General features: G+C 38.8%; 1 protein-coding gene across 3 annotated transcripts in view; it reads right to left on the reverse strand.

Annotated features, from left to right (window-relative positions):
* BEGAIN (brain enriched guanylate kinase associated) overlaps positions 1-22,809 on the reverse strand; it is a 156,576-nt gene that overhangs the window by 57,845 nt on the left and 75,922 nt on the right. For 2 of the 3 annotated variants that reach the window (XM_088057850.1, XM_088057851.1), the window contains one exon: positions 1,086-1,247. In XM_088057850.1, coding sequence (XP_087913976.1) covers positions 1,086-1,247 — 162 coding nt within the window. Of the gene's footprint in view, positions 1-1,085; positions 1,248-14,888; positions 14,979-22,809 lie in introns of all 3 variants that reach the window. The other variant, XM_088057849.1, reaches the window with a different exon arrangement.

Here is a 22,809-nt window from a genome sequence, read left to right on the forward strand (position 1 = left end):
AAGCATTTAAGTTATAAGACCACACTAGGCTGTTTCCTAAATTGAGATCTTACAGACTCGTTCTGTTTAAGATTTGCATAAAATGATTTGGTTGACTCAGCTTATTGGTGGTTTCTGTCATTGTTTAGGTTTGGCTTTTGCCTTCTGCAAGGAATGAAAAATATTTCTTTGGGTATTGCCCTGGAATGATTTATTCTGTATTTCATTTTGAGTCATCCAATGAATTAATCAAATAGTTCCATTAAGATATCAGTTTAAGAAAGTCTCACAAGACATGCAAATACATTCCTGCATAAGTGGATAATTCTACTTTCAGAAGTTTTGATAACAAATGAAAAAATGGATATAAAGAATCATGATAAATTTTAGGCTAAATCTACAGGCCATTTTAATCAGTGTCAGGAACATAAGGAGTGCATGCTTAACATAATTTATCATTAACATTAACTAGGTTCCCGATTTTCAACAGCACTGTACCACAGCTACAATAGTTTTAAATAACAGCTTTTCAGCATCATTCCATTCTGCTTGAGACTAAAAAGGAAATTATTTGCTATACTATAATGCAAAATGCCTTAATATTATTTCAATTGAACACAGTCTCAACTTTGAGTGAGGGAGAGCCAAATTCTATTCTCTTGCATCAGCAAAATGAAGTCTAAACAAAGAAAATGGGCAAAGTCATTAAAAAAAAGATTTATCTGTATATACACAGTATAAATAATATATGTATATATATGCATTGGGTTTATAACCTTTATATGTGTAATGCCATATGGCACTACTCCACATGTATGTTTATACATAAATAAGGACATATTTGCACATATATAGGTGTATTTTTATTTGCATATTTGCTTTTAGTACAGAGGCATTTTACATATCACATGTAAATAATTTCATGTGACATGCAATATATATTCAGGTAAATGAAATCTATATATCAAATACAAAACACAATGCATAATCAATAAATCATAAATCATGCATGTTTGCACCTGTGTTTGTTTTTACTTACATACGTCTTTAATACAGTCATTTAAAAAATTCTAACAACTGTTTATTTCAAAAAGTTAATTACTAACCTTCTCAGTTTTTCAGTTACTTTTTCAAGTTCCTCCTGAGCTCGTCTCAATTCTATTTCAAGATACTGACGTGTAGAATCAAACTCGGTTTCAAGCATTTCCAGCTTATGTGTCGTGTACGATAGGCGCTTTCGTAATTCCCCCTTCTGTTCCTGCAAAGTACTAGAAAAACAAAGACCACAGCTGTAGAATTTAGCTGCTCCCAAAAAGCTTTTCATGATCCACTCTTTGACCAGTTCCCTAGAGTATAGCTTGGCCTCAAGCCAGAAAAGTGTGCTTAATTTGTTTACTGCACTTTGAAAATCTTCTGATTCAGACAGCTGACTATCTTCCATCTGTCCTTTCTGATGCATTTATTGCTACTATCTCATTATCCAGAATGGAATATGTTGCAAAAGAATCTTCATTGAATTAAAATACAAAACATGGTCTGGAGTTTGGTTTCACACAGGATCTTCCATTTAGAATTATCTTACCATACTATGACTGAAGCAGCAGGTCTCCATAGATCAGCTACAATAAACTATGCAAAAATATTTCCTTGCCTAAAATCCAAATTACAGTTCTGTGGAGGAAGAATTTTTTGTCTTATTTGATTCCTTTTTCACCCAAATCATTGCCACAGAGATGCCAGAGACCTTATTGTGCAGTATTTCATCTGGAGAATGGTAATCTACTAATAGTATCACAGTTTTAAGGTTGTAGATCTTTCCCTTTTTCCCACACTTATTTGGGAGCCAAGACTTTCCAGACTCAGGTGTAATCCCTACTTTTTTACGGTTCTTTCTCTAAAAACCTTATGCCCTGATTGCAAACTATCTTCAGTTACAGTCTTAAACAAAATAAAGCACGAGACTCAAGTGAGCCACTCATCATATCCCTTAATTCTAACTGCACAATGGAGATTTTGGTATCTTTTTCTAGTTAGTTTGCAAGCTCTTCAGTCTTTTAGCATGTTTGCCAGTTGAACAGCAGGATGGGATTCCTGCCAGAGCTGGGATCTCTGGAGATAACTGGAACTTGGTTCATATACTGCAACCTCAGTGTGGAGCTGATCTCTCGGCTCCAGGTGGGACCTCGGAGGCACTGTGGGACTGGGGTCTGCCATCACCAAGACACAAAGTGCTACCACAGGATGCATTGTGAATTGCCTTGCTTTTTTTTTAATCATACGGTAAAAATAGTTCTTCATAAATGAATGGCAAATCTTGATTCCCTTTGATGTCAAGTGAGTGCTGCCATCAGCCGCACCAGAATAATGTTTTGGGTCTTTAATTAGACAAGAGAGTTGGGAACAACATGTCAGTCTTCAAGGAACACTTATCTGAGCTGACTACAGCGTGACTGGCTTTTCCTCTTCAAGCTGTGATAGGAGCTCAGTAAGTTAATGCAAAAGCCTTACAATTGCTGCTTGCTTGATCCATGCAGAAACAGCCTAATGTTTTGCCAACACGGCGCTCTATTTCAATTGCACATACTGCGTGGTTACAGTTATACTTAGATTACCACTTGTGGTTATATTCTCTTAAAATAATATATTCTAATTCAGACGTTTAATGCAGCTCCACTTAATATAACCATTTAATTTTTATATTTCACTTGGTGAATTAAACTCTGAAGTTATCCAGGGAGCTGAGAACCGATGCTGCTCATTTCTATGTGTCCTCATTGATGATATTACCACATCATACCACCTTTCACTTGCTCTGCTTCTGGCCTGTTCTTGCTACTACTCTGCTCAACTTGGCAAAGAAGAGCGGTCAGTTTTCCTTTCTGTAGCCTGGAAACTCAGATTTTCTTCTGTGAAGTGGCAGTTACAGTGTCAAAACTGTTTAGAGTGAAAAGAGATATGATCGCAAGTCTTCTGCTGCTCTAAAAATCTAACCACTAGGATTTGGATGAGAAACAGACAGTAGGTCCTCCTGCTATGATTTTGGATAAAATGCCCAGGCTGAGGCTGCTGGACAAATACAGTTAATGCAAGTTAGGCCAGATCAGGGAAGGTTAGAGCATCCTCCTGCACTGGAAAGTTTTGGACACAGGGAGCATGACCTTTGTGACGGAGAGGAGCTATTGGGGTACAAATACAGTGGTAGTGCCAGGAATGTTTAAGTTAGTAATAGCTGGAGACTGCTTAGTAAAAGAGGAAAAAGAGAAAAGTTAATCACCTCCAATAACTTTGTTTTCTGCTTCCTTGTGTAGGTACTTCTTGCTTTGGGTCTCAGTTGTGAGAAGATTAAGCAGGAGCAAAACTCCAGACTTCTCAAATGAAGTTGTTTCTGTATAGACCAGGGTGGCTAGACCTGTCTATGTGGGGAAATTTGGGGTTAAAATCTGAGTTCTGTGTAAAGATTGATCCTAAAGTGGAAGTCAGTGCTGGTCTGAGATGCAAAAATGTGCTTTCAGATTCAGATCTGGACAGTTTGGTAGGTTTTGGCAGGCTGAAGCTTATGCTAGAAGGATAAACTTCCACTTTCTCCCTTGAAGTTCACTTTGAAGTATTTGTATTCTTGAATTCTTAACTTTCAGAATAAGATTATTCAATCCATTAAAATCAAGACTATTCTAGTGAGGTTTATTGAAGCAGTCTGTATACATGGACTCTTCCATATGATGTTTTGGGTAGTAAACCATAGATGTAACTTTGTTCAAAAAAAAGAAAAATACTCCACTGATTAAAGCTTAATTTAGGCAGCTTCAAAGATGAAAGTTATTCTCAACCAGCAAACCATAATTCTGAAAAGATCTACTAATTTTCAGCCATTCTGGAAAGATGGGGTTACATTTTCAAACTCTCCCACACCAAGGAGAATCCCTCCTCACTGTGTATTTTTAGTCATCTGATACATGTTAAAACAGCTGATTGTTTTAAGAGGACATATATATTTTAGATAGGAGATAATCCCTGATTTATGATGGGATTATTTTGAAAACAATAGAAGATGCATAACATTGAGTCTTTATTAAACTAGATGGAGAGGCAAGAATTTTAGAAGTAAAGAAATTATGTTCTGACACTAATATGCTGAGTTGCAAAAAACTTATAGTCACTATTATGGAATCAGGAAAAAGAAAGAGAGAGAGAAAAGAGTTGGGAAAGTGTTAAATCATCTGCTTTAATATCCATCTTGAGTCAAGAAAGGTCTGGAAAGAGCTAACTTTAAGCAATGGCACAATGAAGCTTACACTTGTGAATGGCACAATGGGGAAATTTTCCCCAATCTTAGACTGTAACCATCGAATGGGTACTAATAGCTGTAACACTGAGAGCAGATTTCCTGGGATTCCCAAGATGGCTTTGACTTCTGCATGATCTGAGCCTTATCTAGACGCATTACTAGTTTGAGGTACTGTTGTTTTCTCTTCATTTTGGTTCTATATGAACAAGCATCTAAGAAGCAAAGGCAAAGCAAGTAAGTGAAACAGCAGAAAGAATAAGAGGATGCAATGTATCAAATTCTGCATCTCTAATAACAGGATGAGAGTCTCAATTTTTGTTTTGTACTAATCTAAGGTATTTAATGAAATTTTTCTTTGTTTTGGTGGTTGGTTTTGTTTTTTTTTTTCTTATCTCATGAAACAGATGTTCTTTCTCTGGAAACCTTCCCCTTACCATTATCTTCCAGTGCTATCACATAATGACATGCTTGGATTCTAATTTCTTGTGCTGTGTTGTGCTTTTTTGTTCTAGAAATCTGAGATTTTCATGAGGAGGGCTTAATTTTGTTCTGTACCACTGTACATTTGATAGTGGTAATTGAATCAGAGTTGAAAAGAAGGAAAAGATAAAAAGTCAAAACATGGATTCACAAAGTCAACCATTTAGTATTTTCCCTTTTCTTCAATACAACCAACCAACTGCATAAATTATCTGCATTTTGCTTCTGCTTGTCACATACCAGTTAATTAGAAAAGTTCATTGCACAATTTTTTAATGCTACTAAATATCTTTATTTTGATTAATAATTTATATTCCATGGCTAGTTGATTCCCATGGTTCTTTAGTTTTATATACATGTAAAACTAAGAAAATAATTAAACAGAAAAAAAGTACAGCCAGGAGAAAGGATAGGACTTATTTGCAAATTAAAAGTATTCTGGTTGTGCTATGTCTTAGCAATCTGATAATGCTATGTCTTAGAAAACAAAAATCCTATATTCCATGGTCTTCCTAAAACTCTGACAGCTTCAAGGAGTATGGAATTACAGGGCAGGAAAGATCCTGTAGATTATTACACCTTTAGCATAAGGATTGCCCATTTCTTTTTATGATCTCTAATGTTCTGCTCCTGTGACAATCAGTGGTCCGCAAATCATTGCCCACTTTGCTTCATTAAAATGCTTCTTTAACAACAAGGACAGTAAATACAATATTAAATATTTAGACTTGTGAAAGAAAACCTCTCAAGGGAAGCTACTTTAAAGGTTATTAAAAACAGGTCTTTAAACTTTCCAAAGTGTTATTTTCACTGATTAGTTCTGTTTATATTCATAAAAAGTATAAAATAGAGGAAACGTATATTTGCACAGAAATTTGTGCTCACAAACATTATCTGAGCCTGCAGCTGTTGGTCAGGGTTAAGCTGTTGTGCTGGCTGGAGAAGCTCCAGGTGAACATATTCCCACTGGATTTCAGACAAAGCTGAGATGCCACATGATAAGGGTCTATTTTAAGGAAAATGTTCTGGAAAACAAGCAGGTTTTCATTGTACCTGTCTGGTCCTCTGCCACCTCATCTGCCTGGCAGATGGGCTGATGCCAAAGGAGTGCTGGCATGCAAAGTTGGGGATGCTCAATTGCCTGGAGGCCAGAGGATTTTTGGAGCCTTCTACCTTCAGGTGGCCCACAAAGAGGGTGCTCCCTGAACCTTTACTCCATAGGAATTGATGTCTATGGGTCTGCCCCATCAGTGGAGCATTCCAGCAAGCCCACACCTCCCCCTCACTGGTCAAAGTGCTTCAGCAGCACTTTCCATGTCTGCCTGCCTCCCCAGGGCTCTGCCTTTAGATGGTTCTACAACGCTGTTTAAAACAAGAGCAAACACTTTTTTTTTGTAGTAGGGAAATTCTCTCTGAACTGACTGATTACATTCCTTCACACTGCTCCTGAAGTGAGTGAAAAAAATATTTATTAATGGTATTAGGAGGGAAATTAGCAGAGAAAGGAATGTGAGACAAAGGCAAGATAGATGGCCATGACCAATATACTGAAAAACATCCATATCAAAGGTTTTCATTTCCGGGTAGTGAAACAGGAATTTTAATGCAGCTGTGAAATCCTAAGTAGAGCTAATTGCATTTTGTGGGTAAAAAGCCTGTCTTGGAAGAAAGAATGTGTAAGAAAGAACTAACCTGGAGTGGGTTTTGGATCTCTGAATTTTGAACATGGCTTTGACAAAGGTTATACCACCCAAGAGAGTTAAGGTGAGACTGAGCTTGCCTACTGCTGGTCAGCTCTGGCTCCTGTTCTTAGTCAAGAGCAGGCTCTACCAGGATGAAATTAATCTGACCTATTTTAGAAGCCTACTTTTAGATGAGTTGACGCAAATCTGGAAGTATCCATTTCCATTAATTACAAAGGGAATCTAATCAAGTATCTCAGACGCAGACAATCACATCTCATCAGATAACTCCCCCTCTTCCTGACTCAGTTCTGTGTGTATGAGATGAGGTAATAGTATTTCCTTTCTTGTTTGCTTAGATGGCATGGGGGCCCACAAAAATGAACTACTAAAAGCTTCTAAAGTGTTTATCAGATCTGCTTCATGTCTGCGATGTGTCACATTCTAAAAAAAACTTCATAGGATTGGGAGTTTGGGAGCACTGAGGAAAATTTCAAAAATGTATTCTGAACAGATTTTAAAAACTGTTTTCTTCTTTTACCCTGTGGGGTTTTGTCCAGGGAAAGATCAATAACAGTCAATCCTACAGAGATGTTTTCTGTGAAAGAGTATAAAGATCAGAGAGGGTATCTGGAAAGGGAGAACCTGTGCACCCAGTCATGCCAGGCCAACCTGGGCCACTGATGTCAGACATGGCAGGCAGCCAGAGGGTTTGAGGCAGCTTGGTGATCTTACTTTCCTGGAAGCACTTTCCCAGCACTGTAAGTCTGCTGTGGGTCTCTGCAAAGAGATGGGCTGTTTGGCTCAAGGGAAGCAGCCATCCATTCCCCTGGTTTTGTTTCTGATTTTTGGATGCAGCTGATCGTCACAGAGACGAATATCATCAGCCAGGCAAGAGGCAAGGCTCTGAGAGACACCTTCCTGACCTGTAGCTCATACCCCAGGGAGCAGCAAGATGGGAACAGAGATCTCTGGGGATGTTCACAGCTGGCAAAGGTGCCAGAGGTCCTCAGTGCCACTGCATTACTGCTCAATGGCACTGGACTGCATTGCCAGCTTGATTTTGAAACTGCCAAGGAATTTTGACCCCTGCAGCCCTTGATGATCCACGTCTGGTAGTCTGGATTACCCAGGATTTTTTTATTCCAGCAGATCTTTCTTTGCTGGACATGTCTCTGGAATGGGTCAGCATGCTGCCCAAGGTGGACATGCTGCAAGAAAGGCACCCAAACCCCAGCTTAGGAGGAATAGCTTTGAGATGAGAGTTGTGACATTGAATCTGACTCCTCAACAATATTTTTTTCAAGTTGTAGTTGCTGGGAAATGAAGTCAAAGCATTTTACAAGTGTTTTCTAGATTAATGAAAGATTTTTAATGAAGCAGTAATTGGATTTCTATGTTAATTAAATTTTGATTATGTGTTACATGCTCAGGGTCACTGTTTCAAAAGGTTAATGCCAAAACTATCTTCCTTGTCTGCAGTTTTTGTATCTAACCTTGCTCTTGCTTTATCTGATTAGGAGGGGGATGGGATCAAATTACAAAGTCAAGATCCAGAGTCTGAGAATCCAACTACAGACTTGAAATTATACATTTTATTGGGGAAGAAGATTACCTGCTTCAACTCAGACCCAGAGTCAAGCCCACAAACCCCAATTCGCTTGCATTCAGCAGCTTAATTTGTACTTAAAGAAATTTGCTTATGCAAATGTGTATCCAAGTTCTGCAATAGGCATTTTCCTATAAATTCAGGCTATAAATAGGTAAGCTTGTTCAGCTTACCTATTATTTTTTAATTTTTACCAAGTTCTGTCAGGATTTTTTTTCATTACAGCACATCCACCAAATTTCTCCATTACTTTTGAAGAAGTTTCTTATATTTGAAACTTTGGAGTATGAACAGTTTGCCTGTCAAATTGCATGCAGATTTCTCTTTACAAACATATTTAGACAGATAGCTTTTGAGGGAGTTTTTTTGCAAGTATTAAACCATTTGAATTTTCTTTGCAGTACTTGTTTTCAAAATAAACAACCTGAAGCTGGGTTTGGATTATGAGAAGGAAGGCCTGTACATATGTTTCAGAACAAATGTGTGGGTGATCCAAATCTGGAGCTCAGATAGTTTCCAAATGACTGATGGACACATAACACAAGTAACAGAGTCCTTTTCTTAGGTTCTAGGCATTCTGGCAGAATTTAAACCAGAGAAGAGGGATCCTTTATCAGAAAAATTAAAGAGAGTCATTTGGAAAGGAGGTGGAGAAAAGATGTTTAGCAGTTGAAGTGCCAAGTGCAGTGGGATAGATCCTTAGCACAAAAGCCTGTTTGAGGCACCTGTAGAGTTCATACAGCTACTTTAAAAAAGATACGTCACTGGATTTTGGAAACTAGAATTTCTTTACTTTGGACATGAGCACCTCAGTCTTTCATAATTTACACAACTAAAAATTCAGACCTGACAATATATATCATATGGTAAGTATGTCTAAACTGTACTGGCCTTATTCATAAGAGGTAGAAAAGAGTGATCTCTCTTAAAAATAAAACTAAATTATGTTTTGGTTATAATGATCTGACAGTCTTTCATTGCAGCAGGTTGACTTCTATAACAAATATCAGAAGCCCATAGACACATCTATCCAGCAAGAGAATTCAGTATTAACTGTAATATGAGGTGATAAGAATACAAAAATTCAGTTACATATTGACATGCAAAAAACCCTTAGAGGACCATCTGTCAGCACTGAGTTGTCTTAAGTGAATGCCATTATTGTTGGTGAAACGTGACAAGATTTTAAAAATGTACTCATAATAAAGACATATAAGCTTTCCTTTATTTAAAGGTGCTATCCATAACCTAAGGCTCTGAACGGATTGAATAGAAGTACCACGAATAAAATTACAGCTTTCAGAAACAGACACTAAAAGTGTTTTGATTATTTTAAATGAAGTTTCTTCAGCAGACAATTTTGATTCCCCCAGTGTACTGAAAAATAAAAAGGGCAAATGAAAATGAACTGTGTGAATCCAGACCTGTGAGCAGGGAGTGTGTTAATGTGGAGAGCACTAAGCAAGGGTACAGAGCAGCCCATGGAGAAGGAGGAATGTGGACTTGCAAACCACGATGTGCAAGGTCACTGCTTGGTGCAAGGGCTGAGCAGAGACTGAAGAGCTGAGCCAGCTCTCTGAGGACTGATTTAATACTTCTGCTAACTTGATTTGGAACTGGAATCTTCCAAATATGTTTCTGTCTCCTATTAATGAGGTGGCCATTTTTGCTTACAAGACACTTCTGAGGTTAAATACCTGAGTGTGTGAGAAATGAATGCAGTGCACAGCAAAACAGCAGGAGTCTTGTACCCAAATTCAAAGGTGACTTAAAGCAGAGGGAAAGAGTGGAAGCAACAGAAGTTGTTACAATGACCTTTGCCTTCTTCCAAGCTGCCTCCTAGTGCCTCTGTCAGGCTCTCCTTAAAGTGGGAACTAATTGTTTTCAGCTCTGGCAAGTAGACTCTTAGTAGCAGTGGCTTAAACGTAAACCTTTAGGCTCAGTAAGTCATCCTACAGAAGTTTGAAAAAGGACTGTGCCTGTTCAATGTGTTTCTCTGTATTGCTAGAAAATGAAGGGATGGAGAGCTGGAAAATATGGTTCCAAGAGAAGAAAACCAGCATGTGGTTCCAAGAGGAATATTGCTTTCTGGCTCATTCCCTAGAGGTAGGAAAGATGTGTTTACTTTCTTACCGTAATGAAGGACTCTTTTCATGTTCATGCCCTGCTTCGTATTTTCTGCACTGTTCAAATGTTGCCTAGTGCTTGGAACACATCTGAAATTAATCAGCTGGTTAAACTGGGAGAGAAGGGAGGAAACTTCTGGTGTGGCAACCTTCAGACAGCATTTGTCCAAGAGAGCAGAATCATAATGATGCTGACCCTTCCTAGGGATGAAGGGATCTGCACTGCTTTCTTTCCACGCTCTGCTCTTGGCATGACTCTGGAAGAAGGTTCCCCCCGTAAGAGCTGCTATTTCCAGGCTTCCCAGAGGCTGATAGGTTTGCATTAAATATTTGGCTAGCAGAACTGGTGAGTTACAGTGTAAAGTTGCAGGATTCTAAAGGGTAAGAAAACCAGCAGCAAAGGCTGACTGAAACAAATATGATGTAACACAGGCCACTGGGGAAGTTTCCTCAGTCAGAAAGTTATTTGAAGTTGTTGAGCAGTTGTAGTCTGCTTTTTAATGCCTGTCAAAATCCTACCCGTCTGCATTGCATCTCACTAGGGAATCCAGACTACTGAGGGGTGATAAGAAAGGGGAAAATAATAGTAAGGTATTGAAAAATTGAGGAAGCAAAATTAGAGGTAGACTTCAATTTGTGATTAGAAAGCTAAAGAGAGCTCTCCAGGTGATTAAGCAGGCTGCCTTCAATTGCAGTAGCTCTCCATACAGCTTCGAGTGGCCAGCTTCTAGATTGCTTTGGTTTGTAGTCACGGATAAGCACTCCCTCTGGAAATTACTGAGAGCAGCCTGCCACATCAGCTCACAAGCTTATAAAGTTATGTTTTAATTGTGTTATTAAAGCTTTCTCACTTTTGTTTTTGTCTGTTTATTTCCCTGATTCATCTGGATCAAGCTGTGCTGGAACAGAAGTGTGGCTCCTCCTGAATTGTGCAGTTTTATGTGTAATAGGAATGCAATGAGAATGGGTGAGAATGAAGCCCACTGCCCAGAAGCAATCTGATATTGATCTCACTCTTTCTATTAAAGGACTGAAGCTGGAAGTGTGGTAAGGGAATACTGGAGAAATGTGCTTTAGCACATTTAGATAGAATAAATGTGGATAGATAGGGGATAGAATTTTGTTCCTATTTTATTTGGTATAAAACATCCAGACAAAGGTTAATGGATACAGGTTATAATCTCTGTTCTCATCATAACCATGTCCTTTCTTTCCCAATCCTTTTCTCATTCCTCTGATTTGAAATTCATCTTTGTCTTCCTCAAGGGACTCATTTAGGTGGGTTGGCTTAACACTTTTATCAGAAAGGTTATGCTAAGCAGCTGAAAACATCAAATATACTCTTCTGGCTCAAGAACCAGTCAGACAGAATCACTGCTGGGACTGGGGGTAGGGGAGGAACTGCAGGTGCTTCTTTCCTTTATAGGCAGTGTAGATTATATTATTTGAGCAAATGACTGAATTTTCCTTTTAACTATGTCTGCTACCGTTGTTTTCTGAGCCTCTTTTGTGACAGAAGTCATGCAAGACAGAAGCTTCTGTTGCATGTTTAACTTGAATATGGATTCAAGGTGCTTGCCTTTAAAAACGTGCTCATGCTGGCCCAGATGTTTCTCCTAAAGAGCCCAGGAGGAAATGCTGCTCTTGCCTAGAGTGAGGCACAGCACTGTCCCTTCAGACAGCTCCAGAGGTGCTGGGTTCACTCACTTCTGCTGCAGACTCTGTTCTTTAGCACTTGGTTCCCCTCACACATTGTGATATTGCTCAAGTGACCTGCCAGAGAGGTGAGCTCTGGGCACTTTCTGGAAGGCTTTCTGGCAGTAGAGTAGATCACTGATTTGTTAACACAAGTAAACAATTACATTAAATAACTTAACAATTTGATTTAATAAATTTATTAAATAATACTCCTAAGCCAGGACACACCCAAATTCTCAGCTGTGCACATGTAATTCAGATTCTGAGGGAAACTATTACTACACACAGACTCATGTATAAGGTGTTGAACAGGAACAATGAGAGCTACTGGCTCGTACCTGAATGAACTTATTCTTCCTGAATATTTCAAGATATTTTTAGTTTTTCTACAATAACAAATGATCCTCAGCTCTTTGATCAACTTGATATTACAGCAAAAGAAAAGGGAAAAAAAAAAAGAAAGGAGTTGCCATCTGTCATCTGTGGCTAATTATTTCAAGCCCTACCTTGTTTTATACACTGCAGCACACTATTTTGGGACTTGTTAACTGAGAAGTCTTCTACTCTGCCAGAGTATAAATGAGTCCACCTCTAGCAAGTTCCCCATGGCTCAGCATGTTGTGCTGTCATTTCACACAACTTTCCTACCAGCTGAATGTCATCATTTATTAGTTCAGTATTTTATCCTGCTCCCCTGGCTGCACTGGTTTTTCAGTGTAAGACTCTGTTTTGTCACCTTATTTTTTGTGGCTGTATGGGAAAGGAGAGGGAACAGGACTGCATTCCTCCAAACCCTTGTTACCAGTCCTGCACCTTGACACAGGCCCTTGGGTAGTTTTTTGGAGCGAGCCAGCAAATGAAGGAGCTCTCTGCAGATTTGGAGGGACCAGGTCAGGCAGCAGGTGTTCATCTGAAAAGCTGCTCACACTATTCATGTGAAAAGCGATGCACAACGTGCTCCTGCAGAGGGGACGCAGGAGCCCTTTGATTCCACCTCCCCTGTGGATGTAGCACCCCAAGGAACTGTACAGAGTGAGGAAGCAGATTCATTTCTCCAGACTTCCCCAAAAATGCCTCTTGTGCCTTGAGATGTGGATTACATAAACACAGGCCATCTTTTTTCCTATTTTCTTATTTTTTTTTTTTTGGCACATTATAACTGAACTACTTTAGCATTCTGGGTTAATGAAAACTTAGGTTTTACTAGAACTCTCTTGCTGATACTGTTACTGACTTATTAGCTGTCACAGGTTAAAGTGCATCAGGCTGGATAAAATACAACCTATCCTCATTTTGTAAACGCTGACACTTGTCATACTCACTATTTTTCATTCTACCAAACAAACTTTTGGGTTTTTTATTAGTTCCTTCAGCAAGGTAGTATTTTTCCATATAACTAGAAAGCAAGTTTCCAGATATTGTTTGGCAGTCTAGATATGTTGAAGCAGTGAGATTAAGGTCTGAGTTACTCAACAGGAAAGAGACAAGCCAGCTTTCAGGAAATATAAAAATTTCTCTAAAAATTTAGATCCTTGTGAGCTTTTCAAAAAGCAGGTAAGAAAATGAAAATTACATTTCAATGGCTGTTTATTTTTATTTTTTATGAAATGGTTGAATAGGCTGAGCTAAAATCTTGGATTTGTGCATTTTAAGTTGCAGTGCACTTGGAGATAAACTGTGGTATTGTCCTCTACGAAAGTAAGCTTTTTTTATTTCATAAGTAATAACTACAAGTAGACAATGGTGGTAGGAAAAAAACCCATATTTTTAGTGAGCCTTATAGAAAGATGACTAAGTATCATCCCAAGACTCATAAATTCCATGTGGACATCCATTTTAAAACAGAATGCAAGGTCAAACTCAGTGATTACAGCATGGATGTGTGAATTTGTTCCGATTTTAAAGGACTTCCAAATATTCAACAAAGTTGGAATTATGGTCAAACATTTTGTGAAAGAGTTTTATATGACTGGATTAGGCTTCATTTCACTGGTCATCTCTTGATGTGAGCAAGAACAAGCAGCAGAGCAAAGCTCTTTTTGCATCAAGATCTTCTAAACCCAGGTAAGAGTAGAGTGTACCTGCAGAATCCCAGGGGACTGAAAAGCAGGAATTCAAACCACTTTTCCAAGATTGCTGGGCTTTCTTCACTCCACAGAGTATATAAACCATGTGAAAAAAATCAAAAAGAATCTCACTTATGTCTTTCTTACACTATCAGCACTCTTAAGATGAAATTTCTCACATAATCTCTTATTCAGAGAAAATCAATAGACTGCAGGAACCAATCTGAAGCTTAGTCTATCATTATTTTTTAACCTAATTACTTTCTTTGAAATATATTACAGTATTTCATATGTCATTGAAAGGTATAGGATTAGTGAATGACATTTCTTCTACATACCTGCCACTTGAAATAAAGTCAAGAAAAAAAGAATAGACAGTGCATTCAGGAGAAAAGGAGAAGAGAATTTAAGCAAAATATAGAAAACTGAGTCATTACTTAAACTTATACTACATGCTGCATAGAAATGTAAACCAGAATCAGTCATAACTCTCCCATCCTTTCAGTATTCTGCACCTATAACACTGAAAAATCCTTAGTTCAGGAGACTCAAGATTAGTATAAATCTGATAAAGGAAAGAGAATATATATATACATACACACTAGCAATTAGGAAAGGTGGGTGAACTGCCCAGATAACCAACAGTGAAATGTAATGCACCTGTATTGTCAAACTATTCCATCAGAAAAAGAGATTAACTGGTAGTAGGCAGCTGTGAATTTTGCAGCTTCTTAAACAACTTTCAGTTTTTATGCATGTCAATAACAATTATTACAGGCTTGGTTGAGGCAAGCATCTAGAGTGCTATAACAAACAGATCTGCTGTTACTCCCCTAGTCCAGAAAACAAAGTGGAACAGAGCAATGAGACACCACAGACTAACATGAAGAAATGAAACATTTTTACGGACATCAGAAAGTTAGAAAGAAAGCATAACTTCACAAAACATCACTTATTAGTTACCTGTCCCAGAGAGTAGGTGAAGATTTTGCGAGCCTGCCCTGGAGAATTCTAGGTTGCCATAGGCAGGTTGGCACCCAGGAATTTCGTACCCTGTAGCATGAATAGAGGATAAACCATGGCTAGGTATGGCTCATAAGACATACGAGTGATAACCTAGCTAGATTTGATTCATATTAGAAGGCTATGGCATAATTTGGTACTAATTATTATTCAGGATATCTTTAAAGCAGTTTTAAAACTATAAAACAGAGTGATGCTACAGCACACACATTTACTAACTTTCTTGTCTGACTTTTGTAAAGCAGAATAAGCATTTACAATTGATCTTGTGATGGTTCTAAATGGGTGCTACTCCACCTATTTTACTGCAGAAGCATTTAGTCTTAAGATTTGTGAAGCAAGCCCTTATATTTTTGCATTCCAAAAACATCAGCTTAAACAAATTTATGCTTCATTGAAAGAGGGTCATCAAAATTCCTTCTGAGCACCATAGTGAGAACATGTTTAACAGTGTTAATTGAATCTGGGCTGAGGTTCAAGTCCTGTATACCAGGTTCTGTGCTCATCTACCAGCAGCAGAACAATAGCTGCAAAATGTTTGCTGGGAAAGAAAAGCACAAAGAGAAGCAATCTGAACTAGCAATAGAAGCTATGAATTACACACAGCAAAAGCAGATCCTGAGCCCAGGAGAAGGACGAGGCAGGCAAATTAGCAATGAGAACTGTTGCCCAGCGTTAGCAACAGGTAAGATTAAAAACAGTCTGTGCAGTCCATAGTCAAGCAAATCCTCACTGAAGTCAAAGGTGGTTTTTCCTGAGTAAATTCTGAGTAAGGACTACAATATTTGACCATGCGTAACACCTCATACAGTATTGCTTTATTCCTTTGCAATATCAGAAATAAAACATAACATTCCTGTAAGGACAAACTCAAAAAAAACCCTGGTTTTCCTCACACAAGCGTACCTATATTTATGAACCAGAATCTTTGCATAAACTTTTCTGGTAGTGGTCAGTGATCACTAAACATGCAGGAAATCCTACCCTCCAGTATTCACCATCAATTACAGGTGTTTTCTACTGCAAAGTAGGAACCTTCTGGGCCATGAACACATCTTTACATACGTGACAAATTTCAGGATTGCTACAGAAAGCAGCAGAGAATCTCAGTGTTTATGGGAAAGGATAACCCTGCTGGGGCTCTTGCCACTGCTCTGTCTGCCCTGGCTTTGGCTTCACGACAAGGACTACTGGCAGCCAGGTGATGGTCTTTGAGACCACCCTGAGGAAAAGCTGTAAGTGAATTCCAGCATTTTACTTTATTCATACCACCCAGTTGTACCTAAGGAAAAAACATTTAAGTATCTTTTAACTTCTTCCATACTGGACTGGATTTAGTACGTGAAGACACACAGAAAAATGTGACATAAAAAATGTGAGTTCCCAAGTATTAAGTGCTGTAATCACATGAATTTACAGCAATATAAACTTTGAAATCAAACTGAGGGTGAGAATCAGTCTTTGCAGTAAAACATCTTGGTACTGTTGGTTCTTCAGTGAACTGTCAGCATGACTTTGGATTATGCATTTTTAACAGCGTTTTTGACATTCTCAAACTGCAAATGTCATAATCAATAGGTGAGTACATGTTTAATACACACAGTTCTGTAGTGTTCCACTGTGCATTTTCATTCTCAAATATGGATATTAGGAAAGCAGTCAGTTGTAGAAACATAGTTATGGAAATGGTCTTCACCTGGCTTTCCATTTTGTACTTGCATACTTTTAGGAACAAAACAGTAAACTACTCCTAAAAATCACCTGAACAATCTTAATTTTGAAAAAAACCCCAACAAAACAAGAAATTTAGCCACAGGTTTTTCCAGAATGGGCAGAGGTTTTTCAAGTCAGTAAATTTTGCCTATTTCTCTGCACTTCACTAAGAAACCCTCTATAGAAGTGTTCTAATGAAATAACAAAACTTGAAAATTCTGAGATAACTTAAATGAAAACATTAGGCTTTTCAAGCCTGCAAAATTAATTAAGTTTGGGCTCCTGGTGCAAAGAAGCCATTTGAGCAATGAGAAATTTCTGTTGCCTTCATACCATTACAAGTTCTCCTCCATGTAGTCTTTAATCTATCTCATGCCTTTTACTGATATAGAGCAAATGGCTTTGCTATAGGTAACCTTGACAAAATATTTTAAGGCTGTGAGGCTGTGAGATGTTTTGACAGAGATGGGAGTGGTGTAAATTCCACTTTAGCTGTTTGTTCAGTGTTTTCCCTGACATCATTTTTGTAGTAAGTCGCATGTAATTGCTCCATAAATGAGCTAAGACAGAAAAGCTCTATGCTCTAAATGTGGTGGATCTTTCAAAAGCTCCCCAAAGGGATTTAATAACATCCTGTCTCACATAATCAGTGTCAGTTATAGTCAGTCTAATCCTATTCTCATATGCAAGGTCGAAAAATAATTAGTAATGGTAAGATTTATTTGCCTGATACTAAACCACAAAAATTAATTTGTCAGCCTCTGCAGTTTACATGGGATATTGTTTTAGCATTGGCAAATAAGAAATGAGCAAAACAAACATTTTTGTCTAAATCAACTGCAAATTTTAAAGGAGACAAAATGGGAAAAGGTCCTGGTTCTGTTAGTGTGTTGTTTCCTTTCTGAGGGAACATTTGTAAGAAATTTTTAAGTATTGCAAATAATAAACCAGCCTACTTAAAAAAAAATATTGTGTAGTCACTCCAGACAATTAGTAGCTTTCTACAGGAAAAAGATTAGTCTCAAACAACCTGATGATAAAATTTTTCAGATTATCAAATTGTAAAACTACTTTTTTATTATGCCAAAGCATGATAAAGTAACTAATTATTCTCTTCTTTCTCCAGAGCTCAGCTTTTACTTCACTGATGTGACTGAGGCTAACTCCAGCATCAAGTGAGGTTGGAATTTGGACACACTGTTGTAATAGGCTGTATTTCCTTGCCTTGTCCTAGAGCATGCAGTACGTTACTTCAAATGTTGTCTGTGGCTCTTCTGGCAATAATCACAGAGGATACTTACGGACATATAGAGAATTTGAAATAAAAAAAGACATGGATTTCTCAGTGAAACATGATCAACACTGTCTAGAGAAGAACAGCTAGCTGTTCATCAGTTTTAGTGCCAGAAGGTCATTGATCCACTGTGCCTGGAATAGACACATACAGACTGCTATGTCTATTTAAGAAATAATTTCATAAGGAAAATAAATGCAATGCCCCTTATGCTCTCCACTCCATATTCTGTAGGTGGTGAATAAAATTTTTTTCAGCTCTCTCTGAAACTACAGCTGAAGAGGGGAGTGAGAATCTGTGAGAGAAGCCATTCCACAGATGCCAAGAAGAGTCCAGAAGGAGGGGCAGGAGGTGCCCCAGGAGCTGGAGCATGGGCAGCCCAGGTGCAGATCATGGTGAGAGTTGTGCCCCTACTGTTCCCCAAGGGAGGGACTCCACACTGGAATAGAGAGCATGAAGAGTCCTCCCACTGAGGAGGAAGGAGTGGCAGAGACAACGAGTGATGACCTGACCACAGCCCCCATTCCTGTCCTCCTGTGACATCTGAGGGGATGAGATAGATGAGAGTGAAGGAGGGAGGGGTGGTGAGAAGGTGTTCTAAGACTTAGATTTTATTTTCTTGTTATTCTACTTTGATTTCATTGGTGATAAAATGATTTCCCCAAGTGGGGCTGGTTTGGCTCGTGATGGGGATTGGTGTGTGATCTCTCAGCACGTGAGCCTTCCATAGTATTTTCTTTCCTCTCCTTGTCTAGTTGAGAAGGGAAGCGACAAGGCAGCTTTGGTGGGCACCTGGTGTCCAGCCAGGGTCAACCCACATGTCTTTTTTGCAAATTTCAAATGCAAATCTGAAAGATTTTTCTGAAATGTGTTTTCAGAAGTTGGAGAATCTTGTGGTTGCTCCACTTCTGAGAGGAAGACTTAGTGAGTAGATTTAAGCAGTCCTTAAGCAAAAGTCACCCCAAATCTTACTCCTGTTAAAGGCAGAAGGATTTTCTGTAAAGCAGGAAGGAATGTATCCTAAATACATTTTGGTCTAAATTTTAGCTTAAAGTCAGTGATTTTTAAGACATGAAGGGGATTTGAAAGTCACCCTTAAACTGGGTTGTGCTATTATGATTTCTGTACTTGCCCAATTTAGCCCTATTTTACCCCGCTATGAACAACTTAAGGACAAGTACCTCTATTTTTGCTTCTATTAACACCATGAAGCTATTTTAAGGGCATGCTTTTATAAATACTAATAACCTGAGATGAAACATTGACAGAGCAAGCTGGGAGAACCACAGGGACACCTTAGAACATACTGTCACGACTCTACATCTACATCCCGTCCTCATGGAGAAGGCACGTGGCACTGATGCTGATTTAGCACCAGAGACTTGCAAGATGCTGTCAGCTGTGCTTTCCTTCTACCTGCTTTCCTACCAGTCATGCCAGTGTAGGTAACTGGCTGTCATCTCCACAGAACAAAGGGTGAAGCTAATAAAAATATCAAACAATCCATTTTCTGTGAGGGGGTGGTAGTTCTATTCCTGGAGTTACCAGAACTATCCATGACCACAGCATTAAATAGTGTAAAACCGCTGCAGCAATGTATCTTAATGAGTATTTTAAATAAAACTCCCTAGTTGAAAAACAGGGTCCTATGGAAGCATGCATCCCACCAGTTGGGGTATTTTGCTGGGACTGGACCAGTAGCTCTGCAGTGCAGAGACAGATGCCAACAGAGTGTGTGAGAATGTAAGGAGCCTGGGAATGTCCATGGAGCAGAGGGTGTTTCTCTGAAAAAGGCCCGTTGGCTTCCATACCCCTCAGTAATTTTCTGACCAGGCAAAACCCCCCATTTTTTTTCACTCATCCTATTTCTCATCTGTTTTTTTGCTTCACTCTTCTAAAAAGCTCCTGCCATGGCTTCTCTTTATCTCCAACTTTTCCCATCAGTTCAATCCCCAAATTAAATGTTTATTTGGCCACTGGCTCCTCTTGGTCCATTACCTGCTGCTCCTGGTAAGAGACCACTTCCAAGTGCCCTCTTGGGAAGCCAGACACTAAAAACCTTTCACCTGCCATAAAGAGTTAGGGAGGGAGTGTTAGTCTTGAAACTCTAGGATCAAGAGAACTTGAACTGAGATTGAACCTATGTGAGATCTAGTTTAGAAACTAGTGCTTTTGAAGTGCACAACTTTGAAAGTTTATAAAAACCACAGAACTACAGAACCGTTTTGGTTGGGAGGGATCTTAAAGATAATCTAGTTTTAACTCCCCTGCCATGGTCTGGGACAGCTTCCACTAGACAAGGTTGCTCAAAGGCCCATCCTACCTGGCACTGAGCAATTCCAGGGATGAGGCATCCATAACTTCTTCGGACAACCTGAGCCTCACCACCCTCACAGCAAAGAATTTATTCCCAGTATTTTATCTAAATTTTTGCTCTTCTGATTTAAAACCGTTCTTCCTTGTCCTATCACTACATGCCCTTCTCAAATGTTCCTCTCCAGCTCTCCTGTAAGTCACCTTTAGGTACTGGAAGTCCTCCAGTTCTTCTCCTCAAGGCTGTTCTCCATGCATTCTCTGCCCAGCCTTTATTTGTGCTTGGGATTGCCCTCACCCAAATGCTGGACCTTGCTCCTGGCCTTGTTGTGCTCCATGAGGTTTGGGCCCACTCCCACCCCTGAGGCCTGTCCAGGCCCCTCTGGATTTCATCCGTTCCCTCAAGTGTGCCAGCTCCACTGCACAGCTTGGTGCTGTCAGCAAACTCACTGAGGGTGCGCTGAATCTCACCATCCATGTTGATGGCAAAATGTAAAATAGTGTTCTCTTTATTCCTCATTGAGGTGTTTAAGCTGGCCCCACGTTACCTAACTGCTGGCTGCAGGCTCTGGAATTCTTTTGGCTGGTTTTCAGGTGACCCCCTACTGACTGTGATCCCTCTTCAGGCTCTGTTAATGGCACTGACATCAAACTGGTGGGACTGGGATGGACTGAGATTCCTTTTCACCACATTGGCAAGCCTATGCTAACCATAACACAAATTCCTGACACTCTGGAATGCTCCTTAGAATATTTTAGGTACCAGCTGCAATGCAGGCTGGTTGAGGTCTTCTTAATGAGCGAAGTAATTGGCTACTTTTTTTTTTTTTTGCTATGTGTAAACACACCTTTTTTTTCTTAGTTATATTTTCTGAAATAGCTGAGGCATTTTAACACAGAAATGTGACATACAACATTCCCATTGATACTCTCAGAATTTTGCAAAGCGTTAAGAAATCTGTCAGTGGAAAATTTTGGGTGGCCTCAGCGATCAGTAATGCTTCTGGGCCATCACAACTCCCTTACCTACCTATTTATCCACCTATATTTGTCAAACCACGTGGGCGGCCTTTTGTGAAGTAACTGTGTGTGAATATGCATGCACATATGTGTATGTATTTGTATGCACATACTTTAAATCCACTCTTTTCAGGAAATATATGAGGAAAATAGTGCATAAAGGCTTTGAACTGCCATGCTTAGGCTATAAATATGTGAATGAATAATTATTACTCTATTAGGAAGGTTGACAGAGCAGTTGTGGTAGAATTGGAACTATTTGAAATGTTTAATTTTGTTTGTTGATGCCTTCAAAAAATTGTGTTGCCAAAACACAAATTATATTTCATTCAGACCCAAGGCAGTCAGTTCAATAGAGGTGTGTGAACAAAATATAGAGATTTATGACTAATGAATAAATGAACTTTCTGTTCTCAAAATGCTAAGATGACTTACCCTCTGTATAATAATATAAGCTAACCAGTTTTCCATAAATTTCTAAATAAAGTAGGTTGAAGCTTTTAAAAGTATCTGTGGAAACAGCTCACATTTTTCTAAACTTTTGCTTTATTGCATTAATGAGGTACTCTAGTTTGTATATGAATATCCAATATTGGCTTTAATCTAGTGGATTATTGCAACAAAATCCAAGATTTTGAAGCTTTGCATGCTTGGTGATCACTTTTCTTAGTATCATTGTGGTATTTTATTGTGGCTATATGACTTCACATTTTGGCAGTCTTTAAATGCATAAAATATACTAATAGATCTGAAATTTAATAGTTGGCTGAGTACTGATGTTACTGATTATTAGGTTTGCAGGAGAAAAAGAGAAACAGGTGCAGAAACACTCCCTCCTGCAACTGCAGAAAAATATGATAGGAATTAGTCATTCAGCATCTGCATGGAAATAATCATAAATTGTTAATAATATTTCAAGTCTCCTTGAGAAGCTGGTCATCTGCATATTGTGAAAAACATCAGCTTCACTGTCCTACAACTTATAAACCATTGCTTTAAAAAAAAACCTAGTCACTGTTTTAAGGGTTAGAGATCATCCTTGCAATATAATTCAATGACAGCTGATAGCGTGTATACTGCTTAAATGCATTTTATTATTTCCAGTGGGAAGCAATAGCCATAAATGCATTGTATTTTGCCAAAATATACCTGTTTGTGGACATTTCCCATTGGAACAATACCTGCTAGTGTGCTTTATATGGCTTCTGAAGGGTCAGTATTAGCAGTGGCTCTCCAATGCTGAAAGTGATAATACACAACAGCTTCTCTGAGGCATTTATTTTTATGATGAGTTTTTGCATAATGGCAGGAAACAGTTTTCATGAGGAATGGTTTTCTGCATGCAGGAAAACAAATATCAGATTGACCTAAGCTCTGTTCTCTCCTCCATTTACATTGGGTTCTTTTCTTCAACTAGCTGAATAAGAGCTGCTTCTAATGTAATTAGGCCATCACGAATCATTTCCCCCTACCTTTCCTCTATCAGAAATGCTTTGTTCCAGTGTCCCAGAAGCAGATCCA

The sequence above is a fragment of the Pseudopodoces humilis genome, chromosome 7, assembly GCF_049639895.1.
Source record: "Pseudopodoces humilis isolate 2021_Gansu_Grassland_sample_001 chromosome 7, ASM4963989v1, whole genome shotgun sequence".
Taxonomy (NCBI): domain Eukaryota; kingdom Metazoa; phylum Chordata; class Aves; order Passeriformes; family Paridae; genus Pseudopodoces; species Pseudopodoces humilis.